Source organism: Daucus carota, chromosome 8, assembly GCF_001625215.2.
Source record: "Daucus carota subsp. sativus chromosome 8, DH1 v3.0, whole genome shotgun sequence".
Taxonomy (NCBI): Eukaryota; Viridiplantae; Streptophyta; class Magnoliopsida; order Apiales; family Apiaceae; genus Daucus; species Daucus carota.
Genome location: NC_030388.2, coordinates 30,789,960 through 30,803,663, shown reverse-complemented (window position 1 = coordinate 30,803,663; position 13,704 = coordinate 30,789,960). Strand labels below are relative to the sequence as shown.

The window sequence follows — 13,704 nt, the reverse complement described above, 5'->3', positions numbered from 1 at the left end:
TGCCAGATTACCAGCATTAGCGAGACGTCTCTTGTAAGTATTGCAGTTAAGCATCCACAATTACCTTATGACTATGCTAAATTGCTAATGGTGTTTTACCTTAACATGTATCTGTTTGTTTTAGTGCATATCTGTGATATTTGCTTACTGAACCCTTATGGAACTATGAAAAAGACATCCACCAGCTTCTATGAAAGGATACATAACTGCTTTCTTTTTGCCTCTGATAATTTATTTGCTTTTTTGCCAGGGTTGCTTGTAATTTGGTAACTTCCTGTAAGGATTAAATGAAAACACTTATTAAGAATAAAACCTGTTAGTACAAGACTATAATAAGTGGTATTGAGTAGATGATGGTTAAAATAGTCTTTTTCACAACGGTCTGTTAAAAATAGTTTAGACTACACTAGGAGAAGGTCGTGCTTGGAGCAATGTATGTGCATATTAGTTATACATGCCACGGGCATGAATATGTAAAAACAGACTTTTTATGAAAAGTAAGGGTAAAGATGGGTGTATTGAGACATTATATAGACGTTGCTGGTACGAGAGTATTGTGCACTGGATAGGACTTTTATATATAGAATGGGTCTAAACTTAAGTGTTTTGGACCACGTAGCATGAGAATATTCTTATATATATAGATTTGGATGTGTACATTGAACTATTATCCAGACTACAATGTTGATGCGAGAGTCATGTGCATTGGGCATGACTTTTATACATACTGAATGTGTATAAACTTCTGTGTTTAGGGCCACATATAGGAGTAATGATTAAGGGCCAAAAACAGGAAAGTTATCTGACTGATCAACTGCTACTCTTTAACTACAAGTTTATAAATACTACATGTCCCTCAACTCACACAGTTTAGTTATTTCTTTCAAGTATGATATCAGCTCCTCCTCCACTTCCAAATGTAAAGTCTCTTTGAGTTTCCCATGCATTCTTTTAGAGTTGATCATGATTTAATATGGCTGTTTCTCTAACCCTGCCATGTATGCAGGAAGCTCCAACATATAATCAAGCGAAAAGCGGGCCTCCTAGAGAAGCCAAATGGTGGTACTCAACTTTTCATACTGTCACAGCCATGGTTGGCGCAGGTGTTCTCAGCTTGCCTTATGCCATGGCTCACTTAGGATGGTATGTCTACTACTGAGTACATGATAACTCTTTTGTACATGTTTTCATGTAAGATGCAATGTTTTCCTCAGAAGAACTAATGTGATCAGTGGAAAAGGTAGATAATTATGCGAAATCGTAAAAAATAAACTCAAATGTGACAACAACAAAAAAACCTTAAGGTTTTAGAGGGAATGGTTCTCTACATGGTATCAGAGCCAGGTTTGCAGGAGGTCTCGAGTTCGAGCCCCTGCCACCCCCCAATATTCTCACATTTAAAATGGACACGAAGGCAATTTATGCTCCAAAGATGGGCGCCCGTGATCCACTCTTCAACCCAAATAATGGGATTTCGAGTGAGGGGGAGTGTTGAAATATAAGTATAAGATCCATAAAGGGGCCTCCTCTAATACCTTAAGGTTTTAGAGGGAATGGTTCTCTACATGCGCATATGCCACAATTTCCATAAGTAATGCCCAAAATACCAGAGTTGGGAGAAATGACCCAAAATACCATTTATTAACGCCGGATAATCCAGCGTTTTGATTTGTGGAAGAAAACGCTAGATCGTGTAGCGTTAACAAGGGAAATAGGATAAACGGTGCACGATCTAGCATTTTGGATTGTAAAGTGGTAGGTCAGAGCCATCTTCTCCGACAGTGGTATTTGGGGCCTTTTTCTTGAAAATTGTGACAGTGAATGCCAACACCCAATGTGACACTTCCTAACGTGAGTCAAGTCTTTCTCAGGGGTCCAGGCGTCGTGTTTATGGTTCTATCCTGGATCATAACATTATACACAATATGGCAGCTGATCCAGCTCCATGAATGTGTTCCCGGGGTACGTTTTGATCGCTATTACAGCCTAGGTCAGTATGCTTTCGGGGAAAGACTTGGAGCATGGATTGTGCTTCCGCAGCAACTCATTGTACAGGTTGGCTGTAACATTGTGTACATGGTCACTGGTGGCCAGTGTCTCAAGAACTTCATGGAAAGAGTCTGCACAAACTGTATACAGCTCAGGCAATCTTACTGGATTTGTGTTTTGGGTTCGATACATTTTGTTCTTTCCCAACTCCCAAACATCAACTCTGTTGCTGCAGTTTCAGTTGCAGCCGCTATCATGTCACTCAGGTGAACTAATACTCCCTCTGTCCCAAATTAACCGTCTTGTTTGGCCTTTACACGGTCAAATTCACATCTCTGCATGTAATTGCAGCTACTCAACTATAGCTTGGGTGGGCAGCCTAAACCAAGGCAGGGCTGAAAATGTGAGCTACGCGTATAATTATACCAGTGGAGCAGACTCAGTTTTCAGAATGTTCAATGCATTAGGCCAGATTGCATTTGCATACGCGGGTCATGCAGTGACCCTTGAAATCCAGGCCACAATGCCTTCAACCCCTGAGAAGCCTTCCAGAATTCTGATGTTCAAAGGAGCAGTCGGGGCCTATATCATAACCGCGATTTGCTATTTGCCAGTCGCCTTTATAGGCTACTATTCTTTTGGTAAAGATGTTGCAGATAATGTATTAGAGAATCTTGAAAGACCCTCATGGCTCATTGCTGCTGCTAACCTCATGGTTGTCATCCATGTCATTGGCAGCTACCAGGTAGTTAAAACTTATAACAGGTGTTGGCCCCCTTTATCACAATTTCACGCAATAATCCCTCAAATATCACGTCTGGGAAATATGGTCTCAAATATCACTTTTAACATTACAAACTATATCAAGTACCAGGTAGTTAGAACTTATAACTACCTCTGTATTTGTATGATCCCTTAATCGATTATCTGGCCAGGTTTTTGCAATGCCGGTGTTTGATTTGTTGGAGAGAACGATGGCCAAAACGTTCAAAATCCCGATAGGAATGTTACTCAGACTTGTAGTTCGTTCTGCCTATGTTGGTAAGACCACCTCAGAAATTTTACCAACTAGCTGTGGCTTATTAGTGTGTTAAAATGTGACCACTATGATCAAACCTTGCAGCCTTTACTTTGTTTGTGGGTTTAACATTCCCTTTCTTTGGGGATCTTCTTGGTTTCTTTGGTGGATTTGGTTTTGCTCCCAGTTCTTACTTTGTAAGCAACATTTCCAATTTTCCCTGGCCTACGATTTATTAAATAATTATATATTGAAAATTGATGCACTAACATGATTCTGCAGCTGCCATGCATATTATGGCTCACAATCAAGAAACCTAAAAGATTCAGTGCCTCCTGGCTCATCAACTGGGTAAGTAGCAAGAAGTTTTTTTTTTTTTTTTTTTTTTTTTGGCGCGAAACAGAAATTTGTGTTGCGAGTGTTGTAAAAAAAATGTTAATTGGCCTTAATAGATGAACACACAGAACAAGGATTAATCGAAAATAAATCAGATATTTAATCAGTTCGACAAGTTATTGAACATGGATTAATTGCGATTAATTACCGACTTTTAGAACAATGATTGAGACTATATGGTGATCTAAAACAATCTTACTCGTATATTTATGATTCCAGGTTTGCATATGTGTGGGAGTGTTCATCGTGGTGGCTTCGACCATTGGAGGGTTTCGGAATATAATACATGATTCTTCCAGCTATAACTTTTACTCATGATTTAGCAGTGTTCTTCTTCCCAATGATTTGTATCTCAACATCTAATTGAACTGTAATGAGTTTGTAGATTACTCCATGTATATGCTATCATAAAGGAGTATCAGTTTCTGATGGTAAGAAAAAGTTCATCAGAAAGCCACACGTCTACAGAGCAGTGTATGAAATAATAACATGGCTTATAAGTTGGCCAAAATATTACTATATAGGATCTGCCAAAGGCAAATTATATTTATATAATCACAAATGCAATTTCTCAACAGGTTCTGCATGCCTCAAATAAGGAACTTAACAAAAAAAAAAAATCTATCTGGATATGCATTGTAATGCATTACACGAGTTTTCTCATTGCAGGTTAGGGAACACAATTTGCAATGTATTACATCATCCCTTGCAAATATTGTCAACAACTTCATGGCCCTATGCTACTGAAAAATACAAATAATTATAAGGATAGCTTTAAATTGCTACAGGATCTTTATATGTCATTGGCTCATGCTATACAGTTCCTTTGTCCCGGAAAATGGATGATATCAATGATATATCTGTTTTTACTTCTTTTTTTTTGTATTTTGCATTTTTTTTTTGAATAGACTACCTGTGAAATCCAAGATGGCATTTGATTCTCCATCTAAGAATGTTGCCCCAGTGACGAAGGAGAGAGAATACTGTGAAACAGCAACATTACGTTAGTCTTAGACCCAATTTTGCATTGGGCAAGAAAGCTACTCTTTCCAGATAAGACTCACAGTGATGCAATAATTTGGATTTTTTATGACCATGTTATAAATGTCGTAATGAATGTTATACCAGATTTATGACTCCACTGCTGAAAGGACCGACTGGATTCCAAAAATAATGAAAAGAACTCCACCTGAGAGTGCAATCTGCATGATACAGTTGTATAAACTACAATGTCACATGTGCTTGCTTATTCTAGAAGAAAACTTGGGTCCATAGGCAGGAAAACAGAATGAAACATAATAAAAAGAGAAAGGATGATTTCATTACTAGTTTCTCAGATATTTGTTTCGCCAAACTCTTTCCCCCAATGACGGCAGCAGTGGTACACAAAGCTTGTCCTCTGAAATCAGAAAGACCATAATATTATTAACATAATAACTCTTAAGAGCGAACGTAATTCAAGACCGGCACATACGACAAATGTTCCACGTAAATGATCAATGATTCAACATCAATGTTGGAACACATCAAACTTCCAAGTGAACAACTATATTCTGCTTTAGTATAGAAATAAGGTAGACATAGGGATCGTGAAATTCGTCAACTGGTTATGCAATTTCAGGATTAGCATGCAACCAGATAATGCTGGTGCAAGGAAATTTAGTAAATTCTTTGTGTTATAATATCAGGCAATAATGAGAGGTTTGGCTGGCAAGCACAGCTTCACTAACCCCACTTTCTGCATATGGTCAGCTCACAGCTATAATTATATATAAATGATATGCTGTAATTATGAATCTCTTCCTTCATTCCATTAAATTTTAACTTCTAACAAAATTCACAATGTCTGCCCATTCTTCCTAGTCCAACACAAAGGTATGTATGGCTCAGTAATTTGGTTCGGCAGCTTTCGATAGGATTCATAGGTGTCAGTAACTGTGAGAAAAGTGAGACCATTTGCCGATAGAGTTAACTACAGTCTACAACTAATATAAAGGTCTCTCTAAAGAAACAGTTCCAACAGATAGAGATAGCTTACTTACAAGATTCCTCCAAGTACAACACCAAACGGATTCTCATCTGCTGCCAAACCAATGGTAGCCAACTGACAATACAGTTATGTACACAACCTTAGATAAATAATGTAAAATTGAACAAATTTGGTGAAATGTGGAACATATTCTATACAAAACTCTGGTAGGATGTTAAACCTGGCTCTTGTCACCCCATTCACCAAAGAATGTGATTGAAAATGCCTGTCATGGGAACAATCTCTGTTTAGATGAATATGGCATGTCGGATTTATTAAATTCACAGTATTATTTCAAGGAAGAGAACCTTTAAAAGGATTGGCGAGAAGAATTGGGTGAGAAACGGCTGCCTCTTCTTTTTTGTATCATCATCACCCTAAGAAACAGTTTAAGGATACTTTCTTACTTTTTTTCAGTAATTATTAAAACCTCTTTCACCTTGGATGTAAATACAAAGTTAAGCGAAAAAAATGAGAACTGCCTTGCACAAGTAAACACACAGGCTTTCGTAAAGCTTTCAATCAGAGATCAGACCATAACATACTTACAGGAAAGGTAGTCATTCCCAGATTTCTAACCACTAGAAACCAAGCAAGATTAGAGATCGTGATATAACGATTACTAAAGTGCTTCTCTAAAGCATATGAAAGCCGTCACCAAAAAAAAAGAAAAAAAAAAAGAAGAAGAAGAAGAAAAACGAGGCCGTAACTAGATCAATATACTACCATCTTACAAAAATACATGCCGACCCGAAGCATAAACTTGATATGACTCTTCACTCATATTAACACCAAACGATGTCACAATTGCATTTTCTATATAAATAAAGTTTTCACAAGCAACTTTATGTAACATTGTAACCACCCTTAACTGATTCTGTGATGTAGTTGAGTCCATTAACCAGCTGACCAACTCTGTGGAACTCAGACGCAGTACCATTAATGTAAACGAATTTAGAAATTTTCTAACAGGGAAAACTTGTAAAATGAAGGACTCAATTATCTCAATTCAATGATACAGCAGTGCTCTAAAACAAGTTAAAAGATACAGGAAACAAATAGGCACTGTCACAGTTCAAAGAAAAAGTAAACATTGTCAGAGTTCACACAAAAATATTAGTGAAGGCCTTACCTTGCTCTTGTCTTTGCTCGTTCCATTGGTTTTCATATTAGCGTCCTAATTAATATCAAAAAGTAAGATTATAATTCAGGGCAATATGAGCAATTTAAGCAATTGAAAAAGAGATTAACCAATTCCGCTTCAATTTCAGCCAAGTCTTCAGCCTCCCTATTAACAAAATAAAATAAATCAATCAATGGAGTGATCCACATTTTTACATTACGAGAAGTATCAATGTGGAAGAAAGAACAAAGAGTGACTTTCGTGTTACCCATCTTTAAAAGCATCCCACAACGACCAAAGCCCAAATGCAAAAAATAACAATGTTGTAATATGATGAGTGAGTTTACGAGGAATCTGCACATGTTTACAATCAAATACATTTACAGATTGGTCACTAAAAAAAGGTGAAACTAGCAAGTGAAGTATAATAGCTTAAGGAATCCCAGGTTATATATAAGCAGTGTAAATTGTTCACGGCCAACTTTACAAATTACCAAAGAAACTTTCATCTCTGACTTTATGGAAATCTTTAAAGTCTATTAGTTCCATTCTTCCTATTTGATAAATATGATATCAAGTAATTAAGATGCCCATACCTCTGTTACCAATACTGATAAACGACCAAGTGAAACCTAGGCCTACAAATTAACTCCCCAATCCACATCAAATCAATGAAAAACAATAATAAGGTTCCAAAAAAAATAATTTTTCAGTATGGTGTGGTTTTTTAACAACCAAAACTAATTAAAGATTACTCATCATCAATTATATTAATGACAAACATGAAGTGCGCTGAAAATAGATTTTGTCAGGTAACAAATGTTACAGATATATAAAATTAAAAATCCTACTGATTAGCCCAAGTGACCAAAGATGTGGGATACTTCTCAAGAAATGCCAATAGCACCCACATCACGGAAATTTAGCTATCGTGTCTTGAGATGCTTTACCCACTCTTTTCTTAAAATGGCTGTGGGGCCTCTATTGTAACAGTTAGACATGCTATGTATCCCAAATAAAATCATATTACGGTAATTAGTAATCCAGACTGCCTAATTAAGATATATCTTACCAAGTTTGGAGCAGCCCAGCCTAAAAGAGCCGAAAGAATAGTCATCACCTGGAAATGGGCACATATTATATATTTTTTTTTTAAGCCTCAATTGTGATTAAATTTGATAACCAGATATATATTAGCTTACAATTAAAGCAGATAGGCACCCTGCCAAAACCAGTCTCCTTGGATACCGCATAGCCAAGATCTAAAACAAGCAGAATTTGTTAGATAGAAAAGTATAAAACTTCTGTCCTGAATATATTTTTAGCACCAAAGTATTGTTATAGAAGATAGAAATGGCATAAACAGTCCAATGTCTGATGTAATAAGGTACTCTCTTTTCCACTCTTACCAAAATCTGGAGAACATCAAATTCAACCAAACCGGTGCCTTGATCCTTGTAGTAATAAGATAATTACATTAACTAAAATTTAATGAAGCACAATTGGTATGGGCCAAAATAACTATATAAACGTATTTAATTTATTAAATACAAGCCTGTAAGGCGCAGCGAGAGTCCAGCCCGTTAAGACTAAAAGCTCTAATAAATTGGGAAACTTGTATCAAGTTTGGTTTCTCGGACTAAAAAGCAAGCTTCAGAAGGCCCGTGTGGTTTTCAAGAAGACTGATTAAATTAGGATACTGACTCCAACAAGAAGAGTTCTTGAAGGAGAATTGAGGAGTGGTTTTCTCTCCAAGAAACCTAAGCCTAATCTGAGTCTATAACTTCTACACCTATAAATATTCTTAAATCGATAACCAAGAACTATGTCTCGACTTGATTCTCGAATACGCTTTGAGATACGTAGGCACTTTGCAAGGGCAGCTATAGTCTAGTAACGCAAGGTCAGTCGAAAAAGCCCCATCTAGATCACGCGCTTGACTTTTAGTTGATGGTTGCCGATTTAGGTTTTCATCCATATCAACAAGGAGGTAAGGAAGGTTAAAACTATTCTCTTTTTCCTTGGCTACTTAATCAGCAGCTCAATAATTCTGGCACGTAAAAATATCCTGGCAACATATTGCTCTTGACCAATATCCTATTCTCATTTGAATTTTCCACATATGTAAATTCACACGTACACAAATTATCACCAGCCTAGTTCTGGTAAGAGCTAGCGACCCTTCACCAAGATAAAATATATTATTTGGAGAGTCGATAACAATCATTAAGACTGTTTTTGTAGACTCGTAGAATAACGCTGCATAAAGTCATATTGTTGTTGCCTTGACATATAAGACAGTACAATGTCATAAATAATGTGAATAGAACAAATAAAATATTATCTGCAGATGTGTTATGCTCATTCATCAACGGTTCAAGCCAACATGTACTCCAAACCTTTTCTATTTGTATACATCTTTGTTTTTTATTACTTTATGCCATAAAATTGCAGGATGGTTTATTAACATCTCTCCTCATATACAATGCACTTACTATGCCTATTGTTAGTCGTTGTATAATATGCCCCAATTAGCGCTTCTTGTTATATTTAAGTCAGGATCACACTTAGGAGGAAATAGCCGTTCTACCTTAAGAGTAGAGATAAATTATGCGACTCTACCGACACCAGAAACCTGCTTTACGAGCGGGAAAAACAGGGTATGTTTGATTTGGTTTGGATACTTCAGTTTATTACATTCATCATCAAACCAAAAGCTCTTGCATATCCTAATTTTGCTATTCAAAAATCCTTATGAGCTTCCAAGTTTTAACCAAATATGCATGTTTCTGTTTGTTAAGCTAATTTTGAGATATGCTATACGTTTATCCAAATATGTGGTTCTGTTTCCATAGCTAATTTTGAGATATGCTATTCGCAATATCGAGAAATGTTCATGTAAAAGACAACTTAAGAATCAGCTGCCGTTATGCTCAGTCTTTTGAGATATTATTCAAAGATAGTATAAAATTTAAACATTTTTAAAGGGCAGATTGTACATATTGTAGACAGATAAATTGACAAGTTGCATAGTGATGGATGAGGAATATTCAAAAGAAGGATTTATGAAATTAAAAACAGTAAAAAGAGAGAAGAAGATAGTTTAGGGGATTAAACATAGAAATTTCAAAACTGCAAAGTTTTCCAACTGCATATGGGATGGGAGAAAAGAGTATTGACTTCGACAATTGACATGTTTTGATATCTAAAAGAACCTAGATTCAGATTTTACTCCATTCCAAGTCATTCAAGTTGAAGCATATTTTTTATATTAAATGACAACTCAATTCAGATACATATATATTTTTTGATTAATTAGCCTTATATGCCTTAAATTGGAACAACGGGGAATAAACCCTTACCACTATGTTATCTCATCAAGCTCACTCCATATCATTTAAAATCTATCATATGAAATAAAAAATTCATGTCGCTGATAACAATCTTACATTATTTATAAAAGGTCTCCTTATCTATATAGAAATGTGCAGCACAAAGCTTAGACATTGATCTCGTTTGGCTTACCTTAATTTTCAGAAATAAGAAATTTTTTTGGGAAATAAGTCCTTATTTGATCGATTTAAGTTTACACAAACAGGTTCATAATTAGATTAAGTCTTTACCTTTTTGGGTGTGATCAATTACCTTTTCTCCCTTGCATAGTGGGGATATTGTAGGGAGTGGTGTTTTAAAAAGGCAGCATACATGAAAATCTTTATCCAGGTAACTTGATTAGACATGAGTGACTATATTATCAACCACCTTTGAGGTAAAACCTATCACTATACAATCAAGAAAACAGCCTTAAATTGCTTTATAGTTTCTATCTATAAGGATCTAGCAAAGTAATATATATCCGCTAAAAATCGGTTTATTTCCAGTTACAAAGCATTGCAAAACACTCAAAAATCATACAATATGGAGTAGCAAACTACATAGCACGTATTTATGTCTTTATAGTAAAAATGCATATACTTGGCGGCCCTCTACGGGGGAACATATTTTGGCGTGTGACAAGCATGCTGTCGCAGTAAAATTGTTTTTTATCAGCTACCAAATTAACAAGTCTAATTAATTAATCACGTAAACACTAAGGGAAAAAAATGATGGAAACAAAAAGAATGATCACACTAACCGCAGCTGCGAAAAAGGTCTTGTCTCCGATTTCAGATAGCACAGTCATAGCAAGAGACTTTGTAAAGCCCTAATGATCAGTTTCACCCAAAAACACAAGCATTATTATATCAAACAAAAACTGAATTACTTGTGTGTGTGTGTGTGTAAAAGAGAAGGAATTGACTGCAGGAATGAAAGGGGTAGATAGAGATAGGGAAGAGGGAGAGGGAGGGGGAGAGAGAGAGAGAGAGAGAGAGAGAGAGAGAGAGAGAGATTACTTGTAATACGGAGTGATTCATTTTGACGGGAGAGAGAGAGAGAGAGAGGGAGGGAGGGAGCGAGAGAGAGAGAGAGAGAGAGGTGAGTTAGTGAGTCGCGAATGACTCGGTGTACTAGCGCAGTGAAGAAAAGAAAAGGCAGCGAGAGTGATAGCAGACTGCGACTGAGTGTGAAGTGTTATTAGTCAACGCCTGCTCCGGCGAACGAATTTAGGGGCCATCATTTTTACGACTATGCCCTCAAGAATCAAGATCTTTAACTTCTTACAAAAATATTATTCTTATATAAATTTATTATTTTTTTTAAAGTTATATAAATTTATTATTAAAACACTCTATATGGATCAAATTGTAACTATATATAAATAATTTTTTTGATATTTCAAATTTATTTACAGGATCAATTTGATTTTATAATAAAATACATATTAAATATTGGTATTCATATGAAAAATATAATTTTTTTAAATAAAATATAACTTGTAAACTTAAAAAATTATTTTTTGTTTAAAATAAATAAGTAGACCGGAAGTGAGAAATAATTAAAACTTATAAACGATTAAATTGTTTGAGAAATAAGCATAAATCTTGAAATATATTAAATTATTAAAAAATTTATAAAAAAAAGGTAGAAGTCGCAAAGAAAAGTAGGGGTCGTTTGGCCAACTTGAAAAAAATGAAACTTAAAGTTAAGAAAAGTGATTTCTTATTTAAAATAAAGAGTAGATTAGAAATGAAAAGTAAACAAATTAATAAAGTGTTTGGAAAGAAAACAGAAGCTCTTAGACATAAGGTAGCATACTCATCTTCTTAAAAATGCTTGTACTTATTTATACAAACGAATTAAAAAAAAACAGAAGAAATAAGCACCTTCTTCTTCTCATAAACAAACATCCCCGTAGTGTTTCAACTTTTTTCACTCAGACTTCTTAAAATTACTTGCGACTTCTCCGCACAAACTAGTTACGAGCCAAAACAGGGGCTTAGTTTCAGGCTCCTTCAATTTACTAACCACTTTAAACACAATCTTTACAAAACTAACCACCCAAATTTTCAATTCACAAAACTAACCACCTTAATTCATATACACGAGGGGCGAACATAGCTGCTGAAATAATTGATTTGAGCCCTTGGCAAGGGCGAACACCACACAAAAACACCACTATGTTCGCCCCCCGTAAGGGCGAACATAGTTGTTGGCTAGCTGGCCGAGGCTTACCCACCCCACACATCTATTTCTATCATTTTATGGTGTCTTGCTATTGAGACTTGAGACCAAGGGAAACATATTTTTTGTGTCTTGCTCTCAAAACCTTATATCTGTTTATATTTATATTATCTAAAATATATTGCCTCCGTTTCTTTTTTTTTCTTTTCATGTTTGTGATGTCGGTACGGTTCATAACATGAGACAAATTACTAATTTATATGTAATCAATAAGACTAAATATAGTCTTGAGTGATCTTGCTAGATTCGTATTTACGAGTAGTTTAATACGATGAATTTTTAATATTTAATGCTAATATGAAATTTTGCAAGCCTACTAGTCCCTCCTTCTCAAATTAGATGAGCCAGTTAGACTTTCGGCACGTAATTTAAGGTGCATTGACCGTCAAGTTCCGAAATTTATTTTTTAATTTTTTCTTTTGTCAACGAAAATTTCATATTTAAACTTTTATTTGCAAAAATAAAATTTTAAAAATAAATATTGTGTCTATGCGGTCAATGAAATTTTAAAAATTTCTAATATTTGGTTGGAAAATTAAGTGGTCTGTATTTTCGTCGTGATTGTTTTCTCCTTTTCAGTTTAAGTCGTATTATCGTTGTTTTAATATTCTCTATGAATAAAATTGCTCAATTATCACTTCAACTCATTTTATATGCCAATTTAACTAAAATAAATTTACTCAATTATCACTTCAACTCATGACATTTTTAATCAATAAAATAATATCATTTCAATATTTACAAAACAACCAATTATATGTACATTTTTTTAAAATCAAATAAACGAATTTTCAGTATTTTTTATATCTACATTTTTTTAAAAATGAAATAAACTCATTATATGTGCAAATGATACGAGGCAAATGGGAAGTTTAAAGCCTTTATATGTTCGCCCTTTGGAGGGGCGAACATATAAACTTTTTTAGTAATGTTCGCCCTTGGCAGGGGTGAACATATAAGGGATTTCATGTAATGTTCGCCAAGGATTTAGGGTGGTCAGTTTTGTGAAGTGAAAAAAAGGATGGTTAGTTTTGTAAAGAAGTTGTCCAGAGTGGTTAGAAATGGAAAGGAGCCTTAGTTTCACGTTTAGTACTAATCGAGCCCATAAAGCATAAAAGCAGTTGGTCCATGTCTGATGTATGCACGCGCAGAGAAACTGATAAAAGACCATGGCCCATAAGTTAGTCCTACAATTCTTTAAACATTCGAGAAAACATATTTTATTTTTATTTTTGCTAAGTACAATACCTATATTTTATACTCCCTCCGTCCCATTGGATTGTATACAGTTTCCTTTTTGGGACGTCCCACCAATTGTATACATGCCAAAAATAGTAAGTTTTTATAATATAAAAAATTTAAGTACACCCACTACCTTCTTCCACTACACCCACTTTATACATTAAATATTAGTAGGTCCTACAATTTTACTCCCACTACACTCATTTTATCCATTAAATATTAATGGGTCCCACCACTTCACCCACTTTTCTTACTTTTCATCACTAAATTACATTTTTTCTTAAC

General features: G+C 35.1%; 2 protein-coding genes across 2 annotated transcripts; one reads left to right on the top strand and one right to left on the bottom strand.

The window, feature by feature from the left end:
- Positions 1-666: 666 nt before the first annotated feature.
- Positions 667-3,958, top strand: LOC108197146 (lysine histidine transporter-like 6). Its single transcript, XM_017364662.2, has 8 exons — positions 667-919; positions 1,007-1,143; positions 1,872-2,255; positions 2,341-2,734; positions 2,925-3,030; positions 3,113-3,204; positions 3,290-3,358; positions 3,623-3,958. Exons 1-8 carry the CDS (start codon positions 890-892, stop codon positions 3,719-3,721), a joined length of 1,311 nt encoding a protein of 436 aa, XP_017220151.1. The 5' UTR covers positions 667-889; the 3' UTR covers positions 3,722-3,958.
- Positions 3,917-11,207, bottom strand: LOC108197148 (GDT1-like protein 4). The gene is made up of 13 exons (XM_064083478.1): positions 10,950-11,207; positions 10,691-10,759; positions 7,758-7,817; positions 7,628-7,675; positions 6,824-6,909; positions 6,684-6,720; positions 6,565-6,609; positions 5,741-5,809; positions 5,614-5,658; positions 5,446-5,507; positions 4,730-4,802; positions 4,529-4,605; positions 3,917-4,386 (listed from the first exon to the last, which is right to left on the bottom strand). Exons 1-12 carry the CDS (start codon positions 10,968-10,970, stop codon positions 4,534-4,536), a joined length of 687 nt encoding a protein of 228 aa, XP_063939548.1. The 5' UTR covers positions 10,971-11,207; the 3' UTR covers positions 3,917-4,386; positions 4,529-4,533.
- Positions 11,208-13,704: the final 2,497 nt, after the last annotated feature.